General features: G+C 37.4%; 4 protein-coding genes and 1 long non-coding RNA gene across 6 annotated transcripts; 2 read left to right on the forward strand and 3 right to left on the reverse strand.

The window, feature by feature from the left end:
* The first annotated feature begins 325 nt into the window (after positions 1 to 325).
* On the forward strand, positions 326 to 13,957 carry LOC120112490. Its single transcript, XR_005514152.1, has 3 exons — positions 326 to 336; positions 9,212 to 9,214; positions 13,021 to 13,957. It is a non-coding gene; the product is annotated as an uncharacterized LOC120112490 (long non-coding RNA).
* Positions 10,244 to 12,223, forward strand: LOC103718967. The gene is made up of 2 exons (XM_008807994.4): positions 10,244 to 10,594; positions 10,837 to 12,223. The coding sequence occupies exon 2, from the start codon at positions 11,360 to 11,362 to the stop codon at positions 11,885 to 11,887; it is 528 nt and encodes a 175-aa protein (XP_008806216.1). The 5' UTR covers positions 10,244 to 10,594; positions 10,837 to 11,359; the 3' UTR covers positions 11,888 to 12,223.
* A 3,493-nt stretch (positions 13,958 to 17,450) lies between the features above and the next one.
* On the reverse strand, positions 17,451 to 18,455 carry LOC120112492 (protein ALP1-like). Its single transcript, XM_039132019.1, has 2 exons — positions 18,210 to 18,455; positions 17,451 to 18,074 (listed from the first exon to the last, which is right to left on the reverse strand). The coding sequence occupies exons 1-2, from the start codon at positions 18,337 to 18,339 to the stop codon at positions 17,611 to 17,613; spliced, it is 594 nt and encodes a 197-aa protein (XP_038987947.1). The 5' UTR covers positions 18,340 to 18,455; the 3' UTR covers positions 17,451 to 17,610.
* A 607-nt stretch (positions 18,456 to 19,062) lies between these two features.
* LOC120112491 (L10-interacting MYB domain-containing protein-like) lies at positions 19,063 to 21,856 on the reverse strand. 2 transcript variants are annotated; one of them, XM_039132018.1, is made up of 3 exons: positions 21,592 to 21,856; positions 19,939 to 20,303; positions 19,063 to 19,851 (listed from the first exon to the last, which is right to left on the reverse strand). In XM_039132018.1, exons 2-3 carry the CDS (start codon positions 20,296 to 20,298, stop codon positions 19,219 to 19,221), a joined length of 993 nt encoding a protein of 330 aa, XP_038987946.1. In that variant the 5' UTR covers positions 20,299 to 20,303; positions 21,592 to 21,856; the 3' UTR covers positions 19,063 to 19,218. The 2 variants fall into 2 exon arrangements, with proteins under 2 accessions (XP_038987946.1, XP_038987945.1); XM_039132017.1 differs by having other exon boundaries at positions 19,939 to 20,306.
* Positions 21,857 to 24,543: 2,687 nt separating this feature from the next.
* Positions 24,544 to 25,632, reverse strand: LOC103718972 (zinc finger CCCH domain-containing protein 2-like). The gene has a single exon (XM_039132186.1). The coding sequence runs from the start codon at positions 25,564 to 25,566 to the stop codon at positions 25,030 to 25,032; it is 537 nt and encodes a 178-aa protein (XP_038988114.1). The 5' UTR covers positions 25,567 to 25,632; the 3' UTR covers positions 24,544 to 25,029.
* Between the last annotated feature and the right edge of the window lie 229 nt (positions 25,633 to 25,861).

The following is a 25,861-nucleotide window of genomic DNA, read 5'->3' on the forward strand; positions in this document are numbered from 1 at the left end:
AATCTCATGCACACATACTGAATATAATACCCTCAAATTGAGGCTGGTAGATTACTTATTGAGCATCTATACAAATCTATTTGATGCACTCAAGACTCAATTTTGTCTCCATATTTGATCTCAGAAAGATAATCAATAATTGATTCAATCAAAGTACAAGAACACACCAAATATATCGGCATAAACCTCTCAGGTCAAAGGACATTTTAACTAATTGTGTTGAATACTTTTCTTAATGATGATAGCACAAAAGTGCAATCGTCATACCATCTTAATTAGTATTATAGCTAATCATTAATGATAAAATTAACTAATTAACGTTGTATTTGTGTTTGAGTGCAAGTAATTCAAGAGACTCTATAACATTGGGTTTGAGCTCAGCTCATCCCAGCGTGCCAGCCAGCAACAGCCCGTGCCGTGCCATGCCTCAGCGTATCAGCCCATTCCAAGCTTCACGCGATGAAGGTCCCAACCGAAGCCATGCAGTCCCCATGTCAAGCTCGTCTCCGTTCCTTCCGGCCGTTTCGAGCAAACACATGTCCGAGCTCAAGTCAAACCAACATCTTCACGTGATGGAGCTCATCCCGTGATTCAGCCATCCGTGAATCACCCCCCCCCCCCCCCCCCCCCCCCCCCATTCCACCGGATCCACGTTCTCCTCCTCTTCCGTAATCTAGCCTCCCACGCCCGTCCGACTGCAAGCGTGATCCAAGCATCGCGCCCAGCCGCTCGTGAAGCCCCGTTGATCGCGTCTGCCCTCTTCACGCTCCCAGCTTCTTCCGTCCGTTCCAAGCCACGTTCGTTTCTTCTTTAGCAAGTGAATCCCATCTGCAGCGTCCCAGCCGCCCGTGATTCTCCCCCAAATCCCAGCATCCCAACCTATTCTCCCATCCGTATTCATCATCCACGGATCTGCTCCTCCCAGCATCGCGTCCCAGCCGCTCGTGAAGCCCCCCATCCTTTCGTTTCAGCCTCCCACGTCCGATTTCAAGCCGTGATCCCAGCGTCCAAGCTTCCGAAACCAATCCATCTCCTTCTGTTTTAGCCTCCCACGTCCGATTTCGAGCCGTGATCCCAGCGTCCAAGCTTTCGGAGCCAATCCAGCCTCCTCCACCTCTGCTTCCGCTCGTAATGCATCCAAGATCCAGCGTCTCAGCCTCTCCCATTGTCGACGACGCATCCGGATCCACCTCCCGAAATCCCAGGCGCCCATTCCCCCTCCTCTCCATGCGCAATCAAGGGATCCATGGTTGGCTTCAAGGCTCTGGCGATCTATAAGAAGGAGAGGAGAAGGAACGAGGGAGGGAGCTCTCGGTTGGGGCCAAGAAATAGGGGAGAAAAGGGTGGAGCGCTCGGTTGGGGGAAGAGAAGAAAGCTCTGTTTCAAAAGAGAAACAGAGGAGAAGCTCTATTTTCCGAGAAGAAGAAAAAAAAAATTATATATTGTACTCTTTCTTTTAGTGTTCCACCGTGAAGGATTATTTGTTCCTTGTTTTTATATTTTTTTCTTCTTACTTTTGTAAGCACTTGTCCTTTTATGCAATCCATAAATTTATTTTATGCAATCTATGTTCTAAGTTTCAGTTTAATTCTTGCAATTTATTTTATGTGTACTGAAAATCTTATTTTTAAGATAATACTGAAATGTTTTTTTTCTCTTTGCTGTTTGACCGCTACTCTGCATTAGATTTCAATTACAAAATTTTCCTTCTTTCCTTTGTTTATTTTCAAATAGAAAATATTCTCTGGTAGACTAGAGAATCATTCAACATCCCCGAAGTAATGTTTTTCTTTTGTTATTCAAAAATTGATTTTGAATCCAGTGAACGTTTTGATTTTTATGCAACTCCAATCGCCTCCCTGTGGATCGATCTCTTACGACCACTATTCTTCGAATAGAAAAGATAAAAGTATAATTAAATTAAACTTTGTTTGTCGATTCTAACAACGATCTGTTTAGGTATTTTTAGGTAAACAGAAAATCGGACAACAAAATTTTGGCGCCATTGTCGGAAAGGCAAATCGAGAAGCAAGAACGATCACGAAGATCAAATCGAATTTTAGATGCTCGGAGTGAACGCACTCCGGTAGTAATTTTTTTTTAAAAAAAAAAATTTCTTGTTTTGATTATTTTTAGTTAATAATTTTGTAGTTATTAAATTCTGAAATTTGAAATTTGGAATTTAAAATTTTTTTAAAAAAAAATTAAAATTCAAAAAAAAAATTAAAAATTAAAAAAAAAATCCTAAATTCTAAAATTTAAGAGTTTAAATTCAAAATTTGAATTCTGAAATTCAAAATTTGAAATTTAGAAAAAAAGAAAAAAAAATTTTGCTTGCTCATTTAATCAGTACAACTTAATGACATTCTATAAACTTTAAAAAAATCATTGAATATTTGCTGCATTTAGTATTAAGCATTTGCATAAAATAATTTAAGGGCAAAACCCATTAAAAAGATAAGGTCGGAAAATCATTACATGTCCTTAGCCCAAAAATCACCACCTTGCATACATATCCTAAGCCAAATTAAATTAAAATCAATTAGACGTTGGCCTTAGGGTTTTCGAGCTCAATTAGGCTCTTGAAAAGAAGCGGCTGAAAGCCACTCCAGTGAGAATTTAGTAATTGGTGATGTCTAGAAAAGTTTTACAATAGTGAGAACTGTTACGGATATTGTGGTATTTGTGTATCCCTTCTGGCACCACCACATACCCCAGAACTTTCCTGGTCACTGGTTACTGGATCGCTTAACTGGTAAGCTCAAGCTTAATCTGAAAGGGAGATTAGGAGCTGTCTAATCTAGGAGAGAACTTTAGGAATTTTTACCTAATAATTCTCCACGCAACTAGATTTAAGAAGCTACTAAACCTCACTTAATTCTAAGACTAATAGAGTCAAATTGTTGTGTGGTGTTGGTTGTGATCATCTCTGTCTAGCCCTTCTTTTCTCTTAGAATTTCGTTCATTTTAGGAGTCAAATCTAATAAATTGTTGATAATGTATGCATGGTAGAAGATCATTAAGGGGTAAGTTAACACCATTTGATCCTGAGATTGACAGAACTTTTCATCACAATCAGCGAATTGTAAGCCAACCGTCAATCTCTACAATGGGTGAACATATTAGAACTTTGAATGAGTTGTTCGCACCCACATCCGCTAGTCCCCCTACTTGCATAGTATTACCAATTAATAATGCAGCCCAATTCGAGATTCGGACTGCAACAATAAACATGTTACCCAAATTTCATGGATTTGAGAGCGAACAATCGTATATTCATCTAAACAAATTTTTGACAATCTGTCAAATGTTTAGAAATCAAAACTTAGATGAAGAGGGTATTAAACTAAGGTTGTTTCCCATGACTTTAGATGATCGTGCTGCTGCATGGCTGTATTCTCTTGCTTCAAATTCCATCACATCATGGGAACAACTATTTAGGAAGTTTATGGCTAAGTTCTATCCCATGGTAAAGACTGAAAAAATTAAGGATGCCATCATAACTTTTAGAAAAAAATCTGAGGAGGAATTTTTCCAACTTTGGAAAAGATTCCATGATCAAAATGGTCAAGTGTCCGCACCATGGGCTTGACAAGGCTAATCTAGTACATTTTTTTTACAAAGGATTACCTCCAGCACATAGGAACATGATTGAATCCATGCATAAGGGTAGGTTCATGAACCAAACCCCTGATTAAGCCTATGAGTTCCTTGTGGACTTAGCTAAAAATGTCCAAAATTGGAGTAGCTACGGTCAGGAGATAGATAGAGATGATTATGGGTCTAGAGAACCAAGTACCTACGGAATAAAAATAGATCCAGAACTCAAAAATGTCATGTCTAATCTGGTGAATGGGGTGAATAATCTAAGCAAAAAGTTGGATGCTTTTATAGTTTCCACTAACTCAAACTCACAAAAAGAGTCAAATCCCATCATGAAAGAGGAACATGAGCCACAAGGCTTATGCATCTTGTGTAACAGTTTGGAGCATCTAGTGGAGTGTTGTCCTAGTTTATCCAACATTAAGGCTGAGCAGGCAAATGCTCTAAATTCATATAATGCCTTTAAGAAACCCACTCCCAATTCATTCAGCCCAGTTTATCACCCTGATAATAGGTTTCACCCGAACTTCTCATACAGGCAGACTGAACCTATTCAGCATCAGGGTGGTCCACCAGATTTTCAGAAAAATTTTCCTAGGATAGGTCCACCACAGATGAACCAATCATTAGCTCCACCTATCCCTCCTTATAGTGCCCCTATCCCTCAGCAGTCTACATCGTTGGAAGCCATGATGGCTAACATGATGAAGCAGCAACAAGACTTCATCCAACAGCAACAACAGACCAATATGGCTCAAACGCAGACTAACCAATTTCATGCGCAAGCGATTGCAAAACTTGAGGTTAGTCTGAGCCAAATAGCTAACTCTCTAAGGGATAGGAAGAGAGGTGAATTACCCAGTCAGCCAGTGCCTAACCCTAGTAGGCAACAAAATCAAGGTCAGAGAGGTCAGTATCAAATCAATTCTAATAAAAATCCGACCTATGAAGTCCAAGCAATTACCACTTTAAGGTCTGGCAAGCAAGTGGACAATAAAGTCCAACTTCCTGAATACGTAAAAGAAAATAAGAATGAATCCAATAAGAACCCTATTCAAAAGAGGGGTTAAGAACAGAACAAAAAGGAAGAACCCATAGAAACACACAAACCTAAGGTTCCCTTTCCCAGTAGACTTCAGGACTCTAAGAAACAATCTAACTTTGATGAAATAATGGAAGTCTTTAAAACTGTTCAAATAAATATACCTTTTCTCGATGCCATACGATAAATTCCCTTCTATACAAAATTCTTGAAAGACCTCACCACGGCCAAAAGAAAAACTAGCATTCCTAGGCAAACTGTTATGGCTGCACAAACCTCATCTCTCATTCAACAACAGATTGCCCCAAAATTTAATAAACATGGTTGCCCCACCATTGAAATAAAAATAGGAGAGACGATTATCCAGAGAGCCCTATTAGATTTAGGAGCCAGTGTGAACCTACTTTCCTACTATGTGTACCAAAAGTTAGGTTTGGGAGAATTAAAGCCCACAAATATTACCCTTTTCTTAGCAGATAGGACGGTGAAGTACCCCAAGGGGATTGTAGAGGATGTAATAGTGAAGGTAAACGAGTTTTACTATCCTGTGGACTTCGTTATCCTTAAGACCGAACCTGTAATACATCCAGACAGTCACACACCTATAATTTTAGGTAGACATTTTTAGTCACAGCAAATGTTGTGATAAATTGTCGAAATGGCATGCTAAAGTTATCTTTTGGCAATATGAAAGTCGAGCTTAATGTCTTCAACATAAATAAACAACCACCAGACGATAAAAAAATCAATGAAGTTGACATAATTGAAAGTCTGGTTCAGAAGACTTTCTTACAAACTTATAGTAAGGACCCTTTAGAAGCTTATCTTGCCCATTCCGAGGAAGGGGTCGAGCATGCGCTCCCTAATTCTGTTCCCCTTATGAGCATAGATCATCATCGGCCGACTGTTCTTCCTCGGACTCTTTCAAAACCATTCTTAGATAATGGCTAAAAAAAATGAATCTACATTTTGTCTGGCTGAAGACATAAAACTTAGCGCTCTTGAAAGCCAACCCAACATGTAAATATTATTAAAAAAATAAAAAAAAATTTTACTAACATACAGGTTTAGGGGTTTTTGCCCCAATTGTCAATTTACCTACCCATATCAGGTAACTTCTTCTCTGTCCTATTACTGCTTTAAATTTTCTTTAACAATAAGGACAATATTAGATTTAGGTTTGGAGGTATTTTTAAGCATTTAAAAAAAATAAAAAAAAATTAATTTCAGTACAACACACAAGGTATATAAAATCTAAAGCCCAATGACTAGTCGGAAGTAGTGCAAAGTGAGTTCTTTTTATTAAGTTCCTTTTAGTGAGTTGTAAGCTAATTAGTGCTTTGAATTTCACAACACATCTGACCTGCATTTCTAAGATATAGGTTCGACATTGTGTTGAGAATATGGTAGCAACCTCGAATCCTGATGATCCATCTTTTTTAATTCACATAAAAAAATGGTGGATTTAGTCAGGTACATCGAAAAGGGCTACCTATTATCAAAGATCAGTGGGCTTGTGATGAGGAACCCGAGCATAGGTCCGTAAGGGAGTCTTGATGCCCGACACCTCATGCCAACTGGTATGAGAATTGTCGACTAATTGCTCGCTACATGGAAGAATCATCACAGGGAGTAAAAGTGCACAATATATACATTATCATGTTTTTTTAAAAAAAAAATTCTGTATATTGACCTTAAGAAAGACAATAGTGTGAAAGCCGTCATTACAAAAATTCGAGTAAACTGGAATATTACAGATAAATCCTATGAGGTATTAATGTAAACATCCACAGCTCTCGAAATCCTGCAGATAAGATGATTTTGAATCAGCAAATAGGTCTTGTCCGACCAATTCTTGGAAACTACTAGCATTGGCGATATTTTGGAAATCCAAAACCTTAGCTTGTGCATGGTCCAGACTTCACTGAGCACTCAAGTATAAATAAGTCTTATAACTCCATAACGGAAAACTTAATGACGTCAACTTAAATTGCATACTAACCTAGAATTTGGGCTACTTAGTAATTAAAACCTTGTGTGCTTTTGAAATTCTTATCAGTTATGTACTTGAAATTAGACTTTCATTTCATAAAACAAATTTTATTTTGGGATTGAAGTTTGTGGGTAACTTCACTGCAAACCCTCACGAGACAACACTCGTCCACTAGGGTAACCTAGGGGTTTAACGGCTTGTTGCACGTGCTAAGTGCAATTGTGGTGCTCTACGAAATATTTATTTTAGTTCATATATATATATATAATAATAATTTTGCACTCTCATTTTATCATTTTCGCACTAAATTGCTAGAGGCTGGCAATAAGCTAGTTGGGAGGGGTGATGAGAGCACATGTCCTTTTATGCAATCCATAAATTTATTTTATTGCAATCTATGTTCTAAGTTTCAGTTTAATTTCGGCAATTTATTTTATGTGTACTGGAAATCTTATTTTTAAGATAATACTGAAATATTTTTTTTCTCTTTGCTGTTTGACCGCTACTCTGCATTAGATTTCAATTACAAAGTTTTTCTTCTTTCCTTTGTTTATTTTCAAATAGAAAACATTCTCTGATAGACTAGAGAATCATTCAACATCCCCGAAGTAATGTTTTTCTTTTGTTATTTAAAGATCGATTTTGAATCCGAGTGAACGTTTTGATTTTTATGCAACTCCAATCGGCTCCCTGTGGATCGATCTCTTATGCCACTATTCTTCGAGTAGAAAAGGTAAGAGTATAATTAAATTAAACTTTGTTTGTCGGTTCTAACAACGATCTGTTTAGCGTATTTTTAGGTAAACAGGAAATCGGACAACCCTCAACATCAGTGATCACTTCCAAAAGGTATTTATAGTTGGATTCTGTTTAGTGCATGTACTCTTACAGTGCACCCACTCATCTGTTTAAGGTCTTTACCTCAATAACGGAGCCTATTATTCTATTTATATAGCGGCACAACGAGTGTTGGCCTAAAATATGTAACTGTTGATTTTTCGGGCTCACCAACAAAATCCTAACTGTTGGTTTTTCTGGCTCACCAACAACCCTTACAAAGAAAATAAATAGTTCAGAAATTTAAAGCTCCTTAAATGACCAAACAAAACTATCATGCTCTAAAGAGGAAGAAAAAGAATGATGTCGCGTGAAGGTGCTTTGCTTTTCTTCCTTGCTGAGATTGCTTCATGCTTTAATGGGTTGGTTGAGCTCTTAAATGCACTTGAAATCTTAGCTCAGCACTCTTCTTTTTGGCCTTAACTGAAGCAATGGATAAACTCTTGGTTTGCAAGCTTTTTTTTTGAATGCACACTTAATATTCCAAAAAGGTTCTTCTCCCAGATCAATAGTGGCTCTAAAACACCTCTCCAACCTCTAAATAGCCGTTACTAGCCGTTGGATTGAAGAAAATAACCATTTATAGCCGTTGGAGACTTCAAAAAAGCTTCTGCGCAACTAGTCGTTAGGCTGTCAGACGAGCTGAGGTCGACTCAAACATATTTGGGGTTGGCTCGATCAGTGGTTGCAGAAGAATAAGCTTTTTGTCATGACTGGTGGGGTTGACTTGAACTTCTGGTGGGGTCGACTTGAATTCATGCCAGTGTTCAGGGCGTGCCGGGGTCGGCTCCAAATTTTCTGGGGTCGACTCGAAACCTGTGCCAGTGCCAAATCGTTCCAGGGTTGGCTCCAGAAACTCTTGAATCGACTCTAACACAGATTCTTTGCCTCTTTAAGTTATATTTGTGCTTATAACCGAACTTCTTAAACTAGAATCATAGCAAATCATTTCTTTTCACTTAGGATCCTTAGCACATGAATTTTTCATCTCTTTAATCTTGGAAAAGATAGAATTACACTACAACCAAGAAAACTTGACTCTTAAGTCTATCAATCTGAAATTTAGGCCTTTCCTCAAGTTCATCTAAAGATTTTACCTTTTGTTGAGTTCTTGCAAGTTCTTCTAATTGAACAGCAAAGCTTATCAAGAACATTCCAAAGATTTTACCTTTTGTTGAGTTCTTTCTTCCTTAAACATTTATATACTAAATCATCTGAAATACTTAATTTAAAAGCATTAGTACAACAATATGACCTCAATGGCTTTGTAAACATCAAAATCATACTAGGGTCAACAGGATTAATTCTTTCATGTGTGAGAGGATGAGAGCCTTGACTTGGTCAAAGATCTCATCCGCAAGAAGGATCTTGTGTGCGGCTGAAACTTTTCTTCCTAGCTTCCATTTGCACGGCCAAGAAGAGGTTCCACATAGGTCTAGGCTTAGGTGGCAAGGTGTTTAGGTAGTTAATCAAGAGATTTGAATTTTAAAAGAGTCCTTATGTGGTTAGAAATCTAGATAAATTCTAAATTGTAACTCCTATCTTTTGCCAACCTCTCTTCATATATAAGAGAATGTTTGATGAATAAAATCAGATCAAAAAATTTTAGAAAAATTGTCAGTGACTCTTGAGAGAGTCCTCACATAAAGGAGAGAGTTCTTCAGCTGTGAGATGCCAAGTTGGCGAGAAAAGAGGGTGAGACACCTTTTTCTTCCGCCTAGGTTTGGGTTTTTGAGGGGGTGAGACTCTTCCTCAATTTTCCATAATTATCCCACCCAATTACCACCACATTGACCAATTCTATAGAGTCCTAATCCAATTGGGACTCATCCAAATCAGCCACGTCTTCATTCAATTCAGATCAAGAACTAAATTAAATCCAAAGGCCAAACCCAAATTCAGCCGCCACCCTTCAATTGGCACCAATTTCTTTGACCGGGTCTAATCCAATGGAGCCCAAATCAAGATTATCTTGAGTCCACATTTCTTCTCCCTTCCATCCATTTGAAGCCCTAGCCTCCATTGTCATTACCAAGAAAAAAAAAAGAGAGAAACATTCAACTACCATTATCATTATCAAAGAAAAAAATTATGCGAACAGAGCAGCTGACTGGGTCGCCTCTTACGTCGCCCGGCACTCCGGAGAGTTCCTTTGGACATCTGTAGCTAATATCCCCATCTTTTTGTACACTTTACTTTTTTTGAATTTGGCTGGATGTACTCAAGCTAGAGCTATATGAATTGCCGTTTTCATAATATATATATATATATATATATATATATATATATATATATATATATATATATATATATATATATATATATATATATATATATATATATATATATATATATATATATATATATATATATATATATATATATATATATATATATATATATATATATATATATATATATATATATATATATATATATATATATATATATATATATATATATATATATATATATATATATATATATATATATATATATATAGAGGAACCCATCCCGACTGCATCATTTTGGATACCAACTTACTACGAAACCTATTGAAATACATCTCAGCGACGGGGGCGTGCACGGTCACGCTAGTGCAGGCAGCGCGGCATACAAGTTCTTCCCCCTTTTTGGTGGGCCCGGGAGGGCTGGGGGTGGGTCCCCCTTTTTGGTGGGCCCGGGAGGGCTGGGGATGGGTCCCCTGTAGCTCTCCCCCCTGCTATTATTCTGTAGCGTCCCCCTTCTGCTATTATTAAGATATTTTGCACTCTGTGAATTCTATTTTTTTCTTTTGTTTGGGTAAGCCAGGTTGGAGAGAAGCGAGAAAAAGGGAAGCCGGAGGATCGAGAAAATAGAAGACAATAAGAGAAAAGGAAGATCCCTTCTCTCCCAATGTCTCCTCCACCTAAGGAATGAAGGATAAAGAGGATTAGCAAAACCTCCTCTCTGTTTCTCTTCCTTCCATCCCTTGCCTGACCGTCCAAACTGAGGATTATGACCCTCTCCTCCTCACTCCTAAACAAATGAGAGATTCTAGTTCTCTCCTCTCTACCCCTTGCCTTCTCTGCCAACCTCGTATCATCAAAGATCGAGACGGCCATGCACAAGAAAGAAAGGTGAAAGATTAATGCTTCAATTAAATGTTAGCAACTTTATCTTTAAATTATTCGATATTTTGTTTTGGTTTTCCTTTTCTGTGGTCCGAAAGGGCAAAAAAATTTCTTGTCCTGACCTCCGCTGAGAGCATATGAATCCAGAATCATACCCCGCGCAAATCAGCATCCTATAGCTTCTTTCGACCATTTTTTTTTTTTCATAAAACCAATTGATTCGTCGACAAAATCACGCTCTCCCGCAGTGAAGGGTTCACAAATTCGAGGTGATTGGAAAGGTGATGATGCTGCTGCTGTTTGTCGGAGATGAAGTGGAAAGGGAGACGGTGAGGACGTGGGAAACCCCTAGATTTTGCGCCGGAGATTCTGCGATTCTTGCTGGAGAAGGCGACGAAGAGATGGAATTGGTCCGGGCACGCGGTGGCTGCCTCAACTCATGCCGCCGAAAGCAAAGACAAGTCGACGGTCAAGACGCGGAGTCACATTGACCAAGTTCGTCGTCCTTTTTCTCAGCCACTCACGCGTATATTAGTCGGCCTCATCTGGAGTCTCCCAGAGGACCGCATGTGTTCTCTTTCCGACCAATTTCCAACCATCTTCCGTGCATGACCGGTTTAATTACTTATGGCTTCCTCCTTTCTCGATTCATATATCCCTCCATACTTCACCTCCTTTTTTGAGGATCATTGCATTGATAAATTCTTACGCACTTGTCCCCCGTCCTGCCTTCCATCTACTCTGCCTACTGTAGAGCCAGCCTATTGAACTATGGCTTCGAAACCCAATCCTAAGCTCCCGGAAGAGCAGCAGCAAACAATATCGCCGCAGCCACCGAGCAGCAGTCGATTCAGGGCACTGATCACCCAATTATTCAATCTGCTCCCTGCCGTTGGTTTCCTCTTCCTCACCGTCAATGTGATCGCCGCTGCTTACCACGCTCGCCAGGATCCTGGAACCCTTGTGTTCGTGCTCTGGTCCTATGTAAATCTGTTGCTGCTATTCTTGTGCCTCAAAAAATTTGAGAGCCTTGAAGCGGACTCTCCGCCTGAGAAGAGGGAGAGACTTAAAGTGGCTATCTGGGTGCTTGCCACCGCCCTCAACCTCACTTTCGCCTGGCGAGTGGCGGGGATAATGCCATTAGCGCTGGCCGTAGTCATCTGGGCAATGGCTGCCCTTGTTGCTGTTGCTGGGTTCTACGGTCTCTTCATTTACAAGGATGGGAATGGTAATTGTATTGAGAACAGCGACTTTGGCAAGGCTCGCCTCCGCGAGCTCTCCCCGGAAGAAAAAGTTTAGCCTGTCCCAAGGTAGACATGCAATCCACTATAATATATTTCAAAATAAAATATTACTGAAAAAATAAACTTAATTCAACGAATGTCTTCATGAATGTGCGAAGGATCACTTTGAAAGTAGTAATTCATGTATTTAAGTGGTTCATATATTTGGGTTTTCTATGTACATTTAAGTGGTTCATGTATTTGGATTTTCTATGTGCCTATAAGTGGTTCATGTATTTTGGATTTTCTATGTGTATCTAGAAGTCCTATAAATATTATGTAAGTCTTGTGGTTTTGGCAAGGGGCAAGAGCCAAAGTGAATAGAAAAAATTTGAAGTATTTCGCCTCTTCATCCTTGCTTCTCTAAAGAAATCTCTCTTCCTATATTCGAACAAACTACTATCAGAGCTCTAGTTTCTTGATCCTATAGCCAATTCTACCTTCCTATTTCAATTTTCTCGCCTTGCAAAAGAGAATTATGAGAATTGGTGCATTTGTATGAAGGCTTTGCTTGGATCGCAAGATGTGTGGGAGATTGTGGATAGAGGCTATGAGGAGCCTTGTGAAGAAGCTACGATGAGTCCTACTCAAAAGCAAACTCTATAGAGAATGTGGAAGAAGGACCAAGAAGCTCTCACTCTCATCTATCAATGTTTAGATGAAGCCATATTCGAGAGAGTAGCTAATACGACTACTGCCAAACACGCATAGGAGATCTTACAAAACTCTTACAGAGGAGTTGATAAAGTGAAGAAAGTGTGCCTTCAAGTGCTACAAGAATATTTTGAAGGTATACAAATGCAGGAATTCGAGTCTATTGCGGATTTCTTTTCGAGGCTGTTGGCTATAGTGAACCAAATGAAGAAGTAGGAGAAAGATTGGAGGATGTCCAGGTCATTGAGAAAATTCTTCGCTCGTTGTATTCGAAATTCGATTATATCGTCGTAGCCATCGAGGAGTCCAGAGATTTGGAGACTATGATGGTTGATCAACTTATGGGTTCGTTACAAGCCCATGAAGAGATAGTAAACAAGAAGAAAGAGGAGACGAATGAGCAAGTTCTAACCACTAGGCTCTTAGTGAAGGAGAAGGAAGGGGAGCGTGAGAAAAATCAATGAGGAAGAGGATGTGGACGTGGACAAGGTCGAGGGAGGAGGAAGAGGAAGAGGAAGAGGTGGCTAAGGCAATCAAAACTCCAACAATGAAGAAAGGGAGCATTCCTCAAGAGGACGTGATAGAGGAAACTACACAAGGCAAAATGATAAGTCCAAAGTTTGGTGTTACAATTGCCAAAAGAATGGGCATTATGCTCGGAAGTGTTGGAGTTCTCCTAGCAATATTGAAGAGAAGACTAATTATGTAGAGAATGGACGAGCCAACTCCAGCAGATAGCAAGTCGACCCAAGAACAGTCTCAAAGAATAGATAGAAAGTCAAAGAATTTATCGCATTGGCGAGTTAACCCATAAAATACATGCTCGACTCTAGTCTAAAGAGTGATGTTGGAAGTAAATTGAATCTTCCTAAAATTTGATTCACTGGAAAGCACATAAAGGAAGGAGTCGACCCCTAATTGGACATACAAAAAAGACAGAGCTAGAAAAATCATCGCTTTGGCTTGTCGACCCATAGGAATCATGAGTTGACTCCAGTCAAACAAGATTAGACCCTAGAAACATACAAGTCGACCTCTGAAACACCATAGTAAAAAAATAAAAAACAGTAGAACTTAATCTGTTGAATAGTCCACCCAAGAAAGCAATGAGTTGACCCAAGATATCTGACGAGTCAACCCCTGAACTGAAAGAGCCGACTCCACAATGTCTATAGTAAAAAGACAGAGCGCAACAAAAGCTACAACAACTACGAGATGACTCCTGAAGATCACCAGTCGACTTCTAAAAATCTTAAGTCGACCCTAGGAAATGGTGAGTCAACCCCTCTGCGTCTGACAATAGTAATATCTAGTTTTTCTATGAGTCACAATAGTTGTTTTTCATTTCACAATGGCTCTTTACCTGTCTAATGATTGGAAGAGTGTTCCAACCATCTCCAAAAGTATAAATGCATAGGAACAGCAAAGAAAAAGAAGAGCCTAAGCACTACAAAAAAAAATCTACAAGAACAAGAAAGAGAAAGAAAAAGAAGAGAGCTTCAAAGAATAAATCATTCAAGAACATTTATAGAGAGTTGAATGATCACATCTTCTACAACTGAAAGTTGGTGAAGTGCATTCAAAGATCATTCCATGCCAACCAACAGAGTCCATCTCCATTTTTTATTTTGAATTTATTGTCCTGGAGTTGTATTCATTGCTTCAGTACTTACTTTTTTCTATTCTTTATTGTAACAAGTTTTAGAGATTGAAATTTGGAGAAAAGTCCATCCAAATCTTAAATTGGATTGAAAAAGTTTTGGTTGATTTTCTAAAAAAATCAATTAAGTTGATTGGGAGCCCGAGTAAAGCAATCAGTCTAGATTTTAGTTGATTTTCTAAAAAAATTAACTAGATTGATTGTGAACCCATAAGAAACAATCAGTTGAAGGTTTTGATTGATTGCCCGAAAAAATCAATTGGGTTTGGTCGTGAATCCGAAAAATAACTATGCTATAATTTGGGTTATAGATTTAGTAAAATTTCTAAGAAGAAAGTCTTGGAGATTATAGGTGCAGAGTTAGCATCAAACCACTATAATTTTTTTATATTGATGTTGATTATTTTACTTGTATTTATCTTTAACATATTTTCTTATTAGTTTGCTACTAAAGTATATCTTGTTCTGTCAAGTTTTATACCTCTATATTTAGTAAAAGTTTTCGAAAAATCCAATTCACACTCTCTTGGACTGCATAGATGGCAACAATGCGAGCATTTAATGGTTGGCTGCCTCTCTACTCACACCGATCAATGCTTCCTAGCCATTCACCCAATAGGAGATGGACATTCTTGGACTCTTTCTATCTAACTGAGTAAAAGAAATTCCTAATAGTGGCCATCAACTACTTCACTAAGTGGGTCGAGGCGGAACCATTGTCCTAGATCGTCGATAGCAATGCCTGAGACTTCATTCGAAAGTTGATCATCTACTACTTCGGGCTTCATCGGGCCACCATCACCGACAACTATAGGCAGTTTGACAATACCCACTTTAGGGAGTTCTATGTCGATATTCATATAGATCATCAGCCCACCTTGGCCGGACATCCCCAGGCCAATAAGGAAGCCAAGGTGACCAACAAAACCATTCTGCAAGGCTTGAAGACACGGTTAGATCAAGCAAAGGCAGTTTGGGTAAATGAGCTTCATAGTATCCTCTTGGAGATGGGCCTATCCTCTCATCGGATCGCCTCCTTTAATGTGTAGAGGAATCCGGAAGGCCTTCGAGCTAACCTCAACTTGCTGGAAGGAATAAGGAAGTCGGAAGGGTTTCAAAAGAACGGTTAGAACCAACGGGCCGTAAGAAAAGGAGTCGAAATCAGAAAAGTTAAATGAGCGAGGAAGCCAAGTGAGAGGGAGTCGGAAAATTGGGAAGGAGGCTTCGATGGAATAGCAGTCAGAAAATTGGGAAGGGGCTTCGGCAGAAGAATAGAAGCCAAAAACTCAGAAAAAAAGTATTTGGGGGGAAAATAGAAAACAAAGGGCATTTTCGTCCTCAGAGATGCGTGGTTAAGGCCCTGTTTGGGGGAGCTGTTGGCAGTAGAGCTGTTGGAAGTAGAGCTGTCTGAAGTAGAGCTGTTATAAAAAGCTGTTTGCTGTTTGGTAACTACATTCGTAAAGTGCTGTGGTACTTTGTTTTGTGTTTGGTAAACAAACTGAGAAAGTACTTTTGTATGACAAAATTACCATAAAGGACATTGCATAGTATTATACAACAGAACATAATAAAACATAACATAAATTAATACATAAATATACGATATAGTATAATATTATTGTAATATAAAATAATGTTATGTTAATATAGCATAATAGTAATATAATTATTAGAGTAAATTAATATTTGGTAATATAACATAATATTAAATTATTTAACATAACATATTAATGTATTATGATATAATGTAATATATATTATATTTATAGTATAATACAATAATAAAAGTATAAAATATTATAATTATTAGTATAAATTAATTTCTCATAATATAATATAATATTAAATTATTTAAAATAACATATTAATGTATTATAATGTAATGTAAGATAATATAATATAATATTTATAGTATAATACAATAATAAAGGTATAAAATATTATAATTATTAGTATTAATTAATTTTCCATAATATAACATAATATTAAATTATTTAAAATAACATATTAATGTATTATAATGTAATGTAATATAATATAATATTTATAGTATAATACAATAATAAAGGTATAAAATATTATAATTATTAGTATAAATTAATTTTTCATAAAATAACATAATATTAAATTATTTAAAATAACATATTAATGTATTATAATGTAATGTAATATAATATAATATTTACAGTATAATACAATAATAAAGGTATAAAATATTATAATTATTAGTATAAATTAATTTTCCATAATATAACATAATATTAAATTATTTAAAATAACATATTAATGTATTATAATGTAATGTAATATAATATAATATTTATAGTATAATACAATAATAAAGGTATAAAATATTATAATTATTAGTATAAATTAATTTTTCATAAAATAACATAATATTAAATTATTTAAAATAACATATTAATGTATTATAATGTAATGTAATATAATATAATATTTACAGTATAATACAATAATAAAGGTATAAAATATTATAATTATTAGTATAAATTAATTTTTCATAATATAACATAATATTAAATTATTTAAAATAACATATTAATGTATTATAATGTAATATAATATAATATAATATTTATAGTATAATACAATAATAAAGGTATAAAATATTATAATTATTAGTATAAATTAATTTTTCATAATATAACATAATATTAAATTATTTAACATAACATATTAATGTATTATGATATAACGTATTATAATATTATATTTATAGTATAATACAATAATAAAGGTATAAAATATTATAATTATTAGTATAAATTAATTTTTCATAATATAACATAATATTAAATTATTTAAAATAACATATTAATGTATTATAATGTAATATAATATAATATAATATTTATAGTATAATACAATAATAAAGGTATAAAATATTATAATTATTAGTATAAATTAATTTTTCATAATATAACATAATATTAAATTATTTAACATAACATATTAATGTATTATGATATAACGTATTATAATATTATATTTATAGTAGGTGATAACGTATTATGGTATCTCTCTAACAATTTTTCTAGTTAGGTGATAAAATTGATTAAATTATTACTAGATGTTTAGACGAGAATCACATAGATGAAAAATTATTTAGCATATTCTACGTGCATACTTTAATAAGGCTTGGAATATACTTCATATAGCCTGCACACAGTTTAGCCTTTCTAACACACAATTAAGGATTGGACACAATTAATCTAGCATGGTATACATATATCTTAGCACATAGTTAATCAAGGATTGCACATAGTTAATATCCATCCTCTCTAACTTTACCTTGTTCATACTTTTTTACATTGTTGACGTAGTAGCAACAAAAATACAACGAACATTCATGTTTGGTCAAATACAAAATAAAACAACATGTGGAATTGCACTGCACTCAGAAGTCAACGAGCTATAAGTTGAGAAGCAATATGATCACGCAGAATATCCATCTCACGGTTACCCAATATTTGGCTTTGCTCTGCACTCAGTTCTTCCTGTGGTTCATTAATCTCTAAACAATCAGAAGGGAGTAGATCCTCATTATCATCATAAGGCTGAAACTCCAAATCTTTGATTGCATGATTTCTAATAAAATTATGAATAGCCATGGAAGCCACCACAATTTGGACTTGTTTATGATAAGAAAAGTTGGGCATGGTACTCAACATTCTCCATCTACTTTTCCAGCATCCGAATGTCCTCTCAATAGTGCATCTCAGGGAGGAATGTGCATGATTAAAGATTTCATGCATACCCTTTGGTTGACTTCCACGTCGAAAATCTGGTAAATGATACCTCTCCCCTTTGTAAGGCCCCATATATCCCAACATGTGAGGATATCCTGCATCCACCAAATAATATTTACCTGCATATATATATATATATATGAGTTAGTATTTTAATATATTTAATGAAAGTTAAAAAAGTATACTTGCGATCATAATACATTTAATTAATATGCATACGTCTATATTATAATATATTTAATTAAAATGCATACCTCTAGGTGGGTGTGGAAATTGGAGCTCTTTTCTGTGTATAGCATCTAAAAAAATACGAGTATCATGAGCAGTACCTTCCCATCCAGCACAAACAAAAGTGAAACGCATATCAAAATCACAACAAGCCATAACATTTTGTGTAGGAATCCCTTTTCGGCCAATATATGGTACTTGTTTGGATGGAGAAATTTTCACTGGTATATGGGTGCCATCAATTGCTCCAATGCAGTCCTTAAAATAAGGCCACCAACAATGATCATCGCGGATTTTACTTGGAATATTTTTGAACTCTTTATCCAGCGGGCTAATAATATCCTTGGACATCCTTAAAACAGCATTTAAAACATGGGTGAAATATCTACTAACTGTTTCTCCGGAATGTTGAAATCTTTCTTGAACCATCCTATTCCCAAACCCATGTCCTAGAATCATCAAAAACATAGACACCAGCTCCTCAACAGGAATATATCTAGAAGCCTTTAAACCATATTTGATTTTCAATTCCATGCACAGATTAAAAAATACATGTTTTTCCATTCGAAATTGTTGTTGGCATCTATATGGATTGCCATGTAAAATTTCTGATACAAACTTGTATCCGGTTTGATAAGAGGTCCTACAAGGCTCCTTTTCAATATATTTTGTGTAATATTCAGTAACCATACCAACAGTTGCAGTTAGTAGAATATTATAATTATCATCATCAACTATCTCATCTTCACTGGAATAATTCTCCTCAGAACTATTGTCAATGCTGCCCATACCTGTAGAAAACATATTATGCAAAAAATAAAACATCTGTAGCAAATAAAACAAATGATATATAAACATATAATGCAAATACATATAATATCACAAAATCATAACATCTATAATATCCATAAAATCAATAGCATCCACGATACATTATCCAAGAGATACCACAAATACATATAGTCCATCATCATTCTATAATAGAAGTTCATAATTAAAACTACAAAACATATTGCCATGATAGTACGTCAACAACTACTTATGTAAGTTTGACATTCGCTTGAGCCATTCAATTCGAAGATTGGTATCTCGGAGTGCCATAAACATCTCTCGATGTTCTCTTTTAAGGAGCACCTCAGCAGCAATCAAAAGCAGTTCAGGTTGTGCTACCATCTCAGGCATCATATGCACTACGTCCATCACCTCATCGATACTACGTCCAGGTTTATCAATCATCTTGGATGGCACTGTACTTTTCTTCTCCACTGCATCAATAAGACGACTCAATTGCTGAGATAGTTGTGCAGCACCCCCAACCTTCTTGCATTTCTTATCATGCAAAGTAGAGCTAACTCTTTTCTTTCCTCTCTCTTGGATAGCATCAGATGCAAGAGTAAGGTTAACATTAAAATTATCAGTGGGAACATCATCAATTTTATATGCAATCATATGATGGTCCTCATCTGAGTCACCTAAGCCCTCAAATGTATCATTATTAACCCCATCCAACCTCTCATATACTTCAATTGTGTCCTCAACATCCTCCTGCACCAGTAAAGCTGGTGCCCAGGCCCCCTCCCCAGTGGCACTAGTACCTCTAAATAACCTATCCAATTTTATGGCATGTTGTAGACCACGTTCTCGAAACTTAGCTGCATCAGGAATCTCCTGCAAGTTAACAATATATAGTTGTCAATAGTAGTTTATAGGTTAGTATAAAAAATCTTACAAATATTAAACTAGTGGCACGTGTACCTGCAATTTTTTTTCCCACCATGCATCTGGTGCATCTATTGTATTTCTAACAGGATCCCATCCAAGTCCTGTTTCCTTTCCCACCAATTTCATCCAAATGCTCCAATTTGCTTTCAGGTTATCCCACTTATTTTTAAATTTTTTGTAGTCATATTGATTTCCAGTCTTCTCATTGAATTTCTTAATTATATTGGCCCACCCTAACCTATTGAAATGTGTTCCTGGGCGATTACCAGCTTCAACTTCACCAATACATATATCGATAAACTCCTCTATCAATTTTTCATTCCAAATGGCCTTCCTCTTCTTCTCATCTTGGGTTGATGGACCAGCAAGGGTATGTTGGCTCTTCTTAGACATTTGTTCTTCTTACAATGCAACAACAAAGACATGAAACATTTTGTCAATCATAAGTCATGATTTCATCCATATGAATAAAACACCTTGTAAAGCATATTAGAAAAACAATGAGATATTAGACAAGGCATGCAATAAGAGGCAATTATTTGATAGAACTATAAGCATTTTCACCAGCTTGCACAGTTCTTAAATGGATCTCAGGCTTTACTGGTTTCGTCTATGTTCTTGACCATTTTTAGGCTAGTCTTAGAAGACCCATGTACTCTTTATTGTATACTTTCTCTGTATTTGGTCAAGCTAGTCTTCTTAATAGAACTCTATGTCTAATGAATGTCAATTATTTGATAGAATCAAGGATTTGATGGATGGCTATTATGATACTAAATAAAGAAATTGCCATTACCATGTATAAACTTACTCTTCCCATTCCTAACTAGGTAGCAGCATTTTTGCCATGATCTCAGGAAAAATTTGCCTACGTACCATGATCTCCTTTCTTTTTAAATTTCAACTTCCAGATCTTGTAGGACTCTCTTTCTATTGGAAATAAGATCAGATTAATAGGAACATTTATTACCTTATTTATCTCCAGTATCTCGATTTTATATTGTAAATACATTAGCACCTACAGGTTCTTTCCTTTTAGCTCTCAGAACATGCTCATATGATTCTGTAATAAATATGAAAATTGATTATTTCTAAAGGAATAAAAGTAATAGCGCACCGAGATTTCTCTTAAAAAAATTGTGAGATTGTTTGGAAATTCCCAATGCTCGGATCATAAAGACTAAAGTTTGAATCATGTAATGGTTACGTTGTATGCACATTATTTGTCAGATTAATAAGGTCCAGGGGGCATGTCTCGTAATTACGATCGAGATGAATGAGAGGGATGGCATCAGTAAACTATTTCACTAAATTAGAAAACCTGTGCCTAACTGCACTATAAACCTGTGCCTAACTGCACTTTGTTGCTTGCACTAACTACGCTCAGGCCAAAACATATTACATTGTCAAGTTCCCAATATTAGCCAAATACGATGTTGAGTACCCAATATCTTCTTGGCAATATTGGAAGTATTAGTAACAATAGTATGCACCACTAAAATGACAATAAGGTGTAAGATCTTTTAATTAAAACATGCTTCAATATTCATCAAATGTCCATTCTTGGAATCACTAGCAGTGAATTTTGTTGAAGAATGACAATGTAAGTAGTAATTTGGACTTTAAGTCAAAAGTATAAGCATAAAATTTTTTTTGGCTAATTAAGAATAAAAGGAGTATTCTTACTTCTTAAAGCTTCAAAGTGCAATGGAGATTGCAAATTTCTGAGCCACTAGGTGATAGTACCTGACAGAAAATGATCCAATCATAAGTTAGAAGGCAACAATAATATTACCAAACTCCATTAAAATTCTAAATACAAATCTATCTTTCTCTCTGTAACAGAGAGAGGAAAAACTTGGTCCACCCGAAGAGAGAGGAAAAATTTGGTCCACCCGAACCACAGAGGGAAATCTCTCTCTCTGTAACAGAGATTTCTCTCTCTGTTCTCTCTCTCTCTCCCTCTGTAACAGAGAGGGAAAAGAGCTCGCCGTCCACTAAACTCCCTCCCTGCAACAGAGAGAGGATCTCGCGGTCCACCGTGGACCGCGAGATCATTAAGCGTACAGAGAGAGGATCTCTCTGTGTTATAGAGAGAGATCCTCTCTCTCTGTTACAGAGAGATCCTCTCTCTCTGTAACAGAGAGAGATCCTCTCTCTCTGTAAGGGGAGGCACCGTGGACCGTGGTGGTGCGGTCCACGGTGTCGCGGCTTGAGCATGGACTGAGGATCTCTCTATAACAGAGAGAGATCCTCCCTCTGTAACATGCGATCATGGTCACCCGTGGACCGCGAGAGAGGAGGCATCGTGGACCGCAATGCTGCGGTCCACGGTGTCGCGGCTACAGCCTGGACCGCGATGCCGTGGTCCAGGGATGGTTCTTCGTGGTCCATGCTCGAGGAGGACGGGCCGCGAGGTTGATGATTAAAAAAAAAAAAAACAACACATTGATTTTGGAAGGTGCAGAGAAGGATTAAATTTTTTTTATTCTAAAATGTTGTTCAAGGGATGCATACAAAAATTGAAAAAAAAAATACCTTCTCTTACGGAAAGAACTATGACGGCTAGGGTTCTTGGCTCAACCAGATTTTTTAGGTTTATAAAGGGGCAAGCTATGTAATTATTAGATTTTAATGGGGGCATTTTTGTCAAAAATAGAGCTTTCCGAAAAAGCTGAAACAGCTTCCTCCCAAAAGCTCCAAATTGGAGCTTCTGCCAAAAAGCTGTTTCCAGCTTCCCGCAAAAGCTGAAACAGCTTCTTGAAAATTTTACCAAACACACTTTTTTTCCCAAAAGTACTTTTGGAGGGCCAGAAAGTGCTTTTTGGCTCTCCAAAAGCTCCCCCAAATAGGGTCTAAATATCAAATTGCCTTTGACTGGTTGTTACAAAACCAGTCCACGGATAGGGTGGCAATTAATTTTTCTTTTCTTTTTTTCTCTGTCGTTCCGCGTGAGATTAGCTGGCCTCATCAATGACTCAATATCTGAAGTCTCCCCCGAGACTGTCTGAAGTACGTGCTGTCTTTCCGACACATTTCCAACCACGCTCGATGTCGTCACCGCTGCTTACTACGCTCGCCAGGACCCAGACGCCCTCGTGTTCGTGCTCTCGTCCAGTGTGCATCTGATACTCCTATTTGGATGCCTCCAAAATTAAATAGCCTGGAAGCGGCTATCTTGGCGCACGTGACCGTCCTCAACCCCACTTTTGGCTAGCGAGTGGCGGGGATGATGCCATTTGCTCCGAAGGCAGCCGTCTGGGCAATGGTTGGCCTTGTTGCCATTGCTGGGTTCTACAGTCTCTTCAGTTACAATGATGGGAATGGTAATGGTATTCATAATCATGACAGTCAAAACAGCGGATTTGACCAGGCAAGAACTTAAAAAAAAAACAATGGAAATATACGGTCAAATATAAAACTCCAAAACAAAATCTATGGGATATTAGTAGTTGATGGCATTATTATCATCATCTCTATGATTGCTGAAAGCATTGTAAACTTATAAGAAAAAGAAACTTCAGAAGTTGAGAATATCGAAATTACAACGTATTATAAATTATTAATCCCAAACAAAAGTATACATGATAATTGTATAAAATATACAAATAGATGTACTTATTTATCTAAGGCGGGACAAACTTCTGCAGTAAGAATGTAATCTGGTTATGCTAAACCCTATAGCATGCATCTCTGTCTCATAATTCTGCATTAAAGATTGTATCACTTTCTAATAGCTCTAGCTCATGTCCATAATCTCTATCTCCAGCCTACGAATGTCTGCAGTGCTATCACTCTATCTAGCATAGTGAATGTATCTACATACTACAAACAACTGAGTACGGATGATTCAAAAGGATCTCCAAACTCGATGTGGACTTTGGTCATTACGGGTAGGGCTGGACAAAGTCTAGAAGCAAGATCTAGCATATCAAAAAGCCAAGTCGCAAGCCAAACTTTCAGAGGCCATAACTTCGACATGCGATGTTCGATTGAAATAATTTTTTTTAAAAAAATTGATAAGTTTTAGAGATATACAACATGACGTCATGCTCTTCAAGGGATGGCTCCTTTAGCGATCATATCCAAATTTTTATCATTTGGGCTTGTAAAAGGTTGGTCAAACTGAAAGTTTCCTTCTCTAGTAAGACTTTAATTGGACATATCTTCCAATCCGAAGTAAAAATCAAGCAAAGCGATAGAAGGCAAGGTAGAAGTCGAGTTTCACTTTCTGAAGAATTTTAGCTTTTCAAGTTTATTTCAACTAGCTATTCTATTTTAGGAAAAAGAGTTCTATTAGAACTAGAAACAAAAATTCGATCCAAGTTGTGCAAGGACAGACCTCACTATTATAAATAGAGGCAATGTGCCTTAATTTTAGATCATCAATAATTAAAAAAAAAACGTAAGTCTTACTTTCATAATTCTTCCTTTTTAAAAATTTATTTTGAGAAATTCGAGTTGAGTGGGTTGAAAAAATTCTTCATTCTCCCTGATCGGATCAAAAGGTGACTCCAACACTATAAGCTCTCACTCGACCATAATGCTCTGGTCCCATCAATTTGGTGAACATGAGGACAACTCCTTAACATGCGCCATAATAAGGGATGTAGCTCTCCTATATTTAAGAAAAGTTCCCATATTAATAATAGAATAAAACTATAAATCATTGCACAAATCCATTATCAATACATACGACTAAATCTCTCGACTCTTTTCAGATAAAGCTGTCATCTCAATGGGTACACTATAGAAAAAAAGGAGCATTGCCGACACTAAATAAAAGTGTCGGTAATTTTTTTTCAGCGAAAAAGCTTGCCGATGCCTCTAAAAAGCGTCGGCAAATAATGGGCTCCGCCGATGCTTTAGTTAGCGCCGCCGGACGCCGCCCAATACCGGCGCTTCTAACCATCGAAGGGGTTAATCACCTCCCACCTCTCACATCCGGCGATGGTCTCTCACATAGTTTGTGTTTAAAAAGCAAAATAGGTAAGCTGCTCCGAGGTGTGGGCGAAGAAGCAGATGCGGCGATGGCGGGCAGTGCCAACCTTGCATGGTTGGGTCCGGTAGCGTGATGGATGGAGCCAGCACTCGAACCCCAGGGGCGAACTCGTAGGCATCGTCTCACTTGCAGTTGCCCTTCCGAAAGTCCGGGCAGGCAGTGCCAGAGTAAGGGTACTTCCGGGGGTCCCTCCGATGAGCTTTCTCACCCGGGTGGGCGTAGGGGCACTTCATCCAATCATGGGAACGCCCCCTCGCGCATCGCCGAACTTTAAACTCGTACATCCGAAACTTGTCATACGAATAGGCATCCACCAGCGCGTCCGCCAGATCCGACTCGTCGGAATCCTCCCCTGCCGAGTAAGCCTCGTTGCAGGGGAGGTAGCACTGCAGCGCGGCCAGCGCCACCTCGCCTAGCGCGTAAGGGGACCAGTGCCCACTGTAATCGGTGACCCTGCTCACGGGGAGGATGTACGCGACGCCCACTGTCGGATCGTCGAAGGGGGTCCGAGAGAACCTGGGCCCTTCTCCCTGTCTGGGAGGATTCTTGGAGTCTAGAAGGTTCCTGGAGCATCCAAGAGAACTTGAGTTTCGGCCAGAGAGAAAAAGGAGCCGACGATGCTGAAAAGTGTTATTAGAATCCAACCGGCTACTTAACATTAATTTTCCTTAAACTTGGGCCAGATATGCTTAAAAGCGTCATCGGACGCCTAACCACCCCTTACTGCCTCTATAAAATGCCAAGGCGATGGAACCCTAGCAGCAGTCAGAGAGAAAAAGAGAGAGAGAGGAGAAGGGGGACGTCAAGCAGATGGGTCAGATCGTAGTTCGATGGTAGGTAGAAGTTCTTCTGTGTTACTTTTTTTTGGTTTTTTTACTGGTTCTTTTGTGGTTCTTCTATATTCTCTCCATATTTTTGGAAATGGAAGAAGGCGCTCAGGAGCGTACTGAAGAA

The sequence above is a fragment of the Phoenix dactylifera genome, chromosome 11, assembly GCF_009389715.1.
Source record: "Phoenix dactylifera cultivar Barhee BC4 chromosome 11, palm_55x_up_171113_PBpolish2nd_filt_p, whole genome shotgun sequence".
Taxonomy (NCBI): Eukaryota; Viridiplantae; Streptophyta; class Magnoliopsida; order Arecales; family Arecaceae; genus Phoenix; species Phoenix dactylifera.

Coding starts and splice junctions, on each gene's coding strand:
- LOC103718967 (XM_008807994.4), top strand. CDS start 11,360: ATGGCTTCGAAACCCAATCCTAAGCTCCCGGAAGAGCAGCAGCAAACA.
- LOC120112492 (XM_039132019.1), bottom strand. CDS start 18,339: ATGGCTTGTTGTGATTTTGATATGCGTTTCACTTTTGTTTGTGCTGGA. Junction 18,075..18,209: donor ATTTCCACACCCACCTAGAG/GTATGCATTTTA, acceptor ATATATATGCAG/GTAAATATTATTTGGTGGAT.
- LOC120112491 (XM_039132018.1), bottom strand. CDS start 20,298: ATGTCTAAGAAGAGCCAACATACCCTTGCTGGTCCATCAACCCAAGAT. Junction 19,852..19,938: donor GGTGGGAAAAAAAATTGCAG/GTACACGTGCCA, acceptor GTTAACTTGCAG/GAGATTCCTGATGCAGCTAA.
- LOC103718972 (XM_039132186.1), bottom strand. CDS start 25,566: ATGTTAAGTAGCCGGTTGGATTCTAATAACACTTTTCAGCATCGTCGG.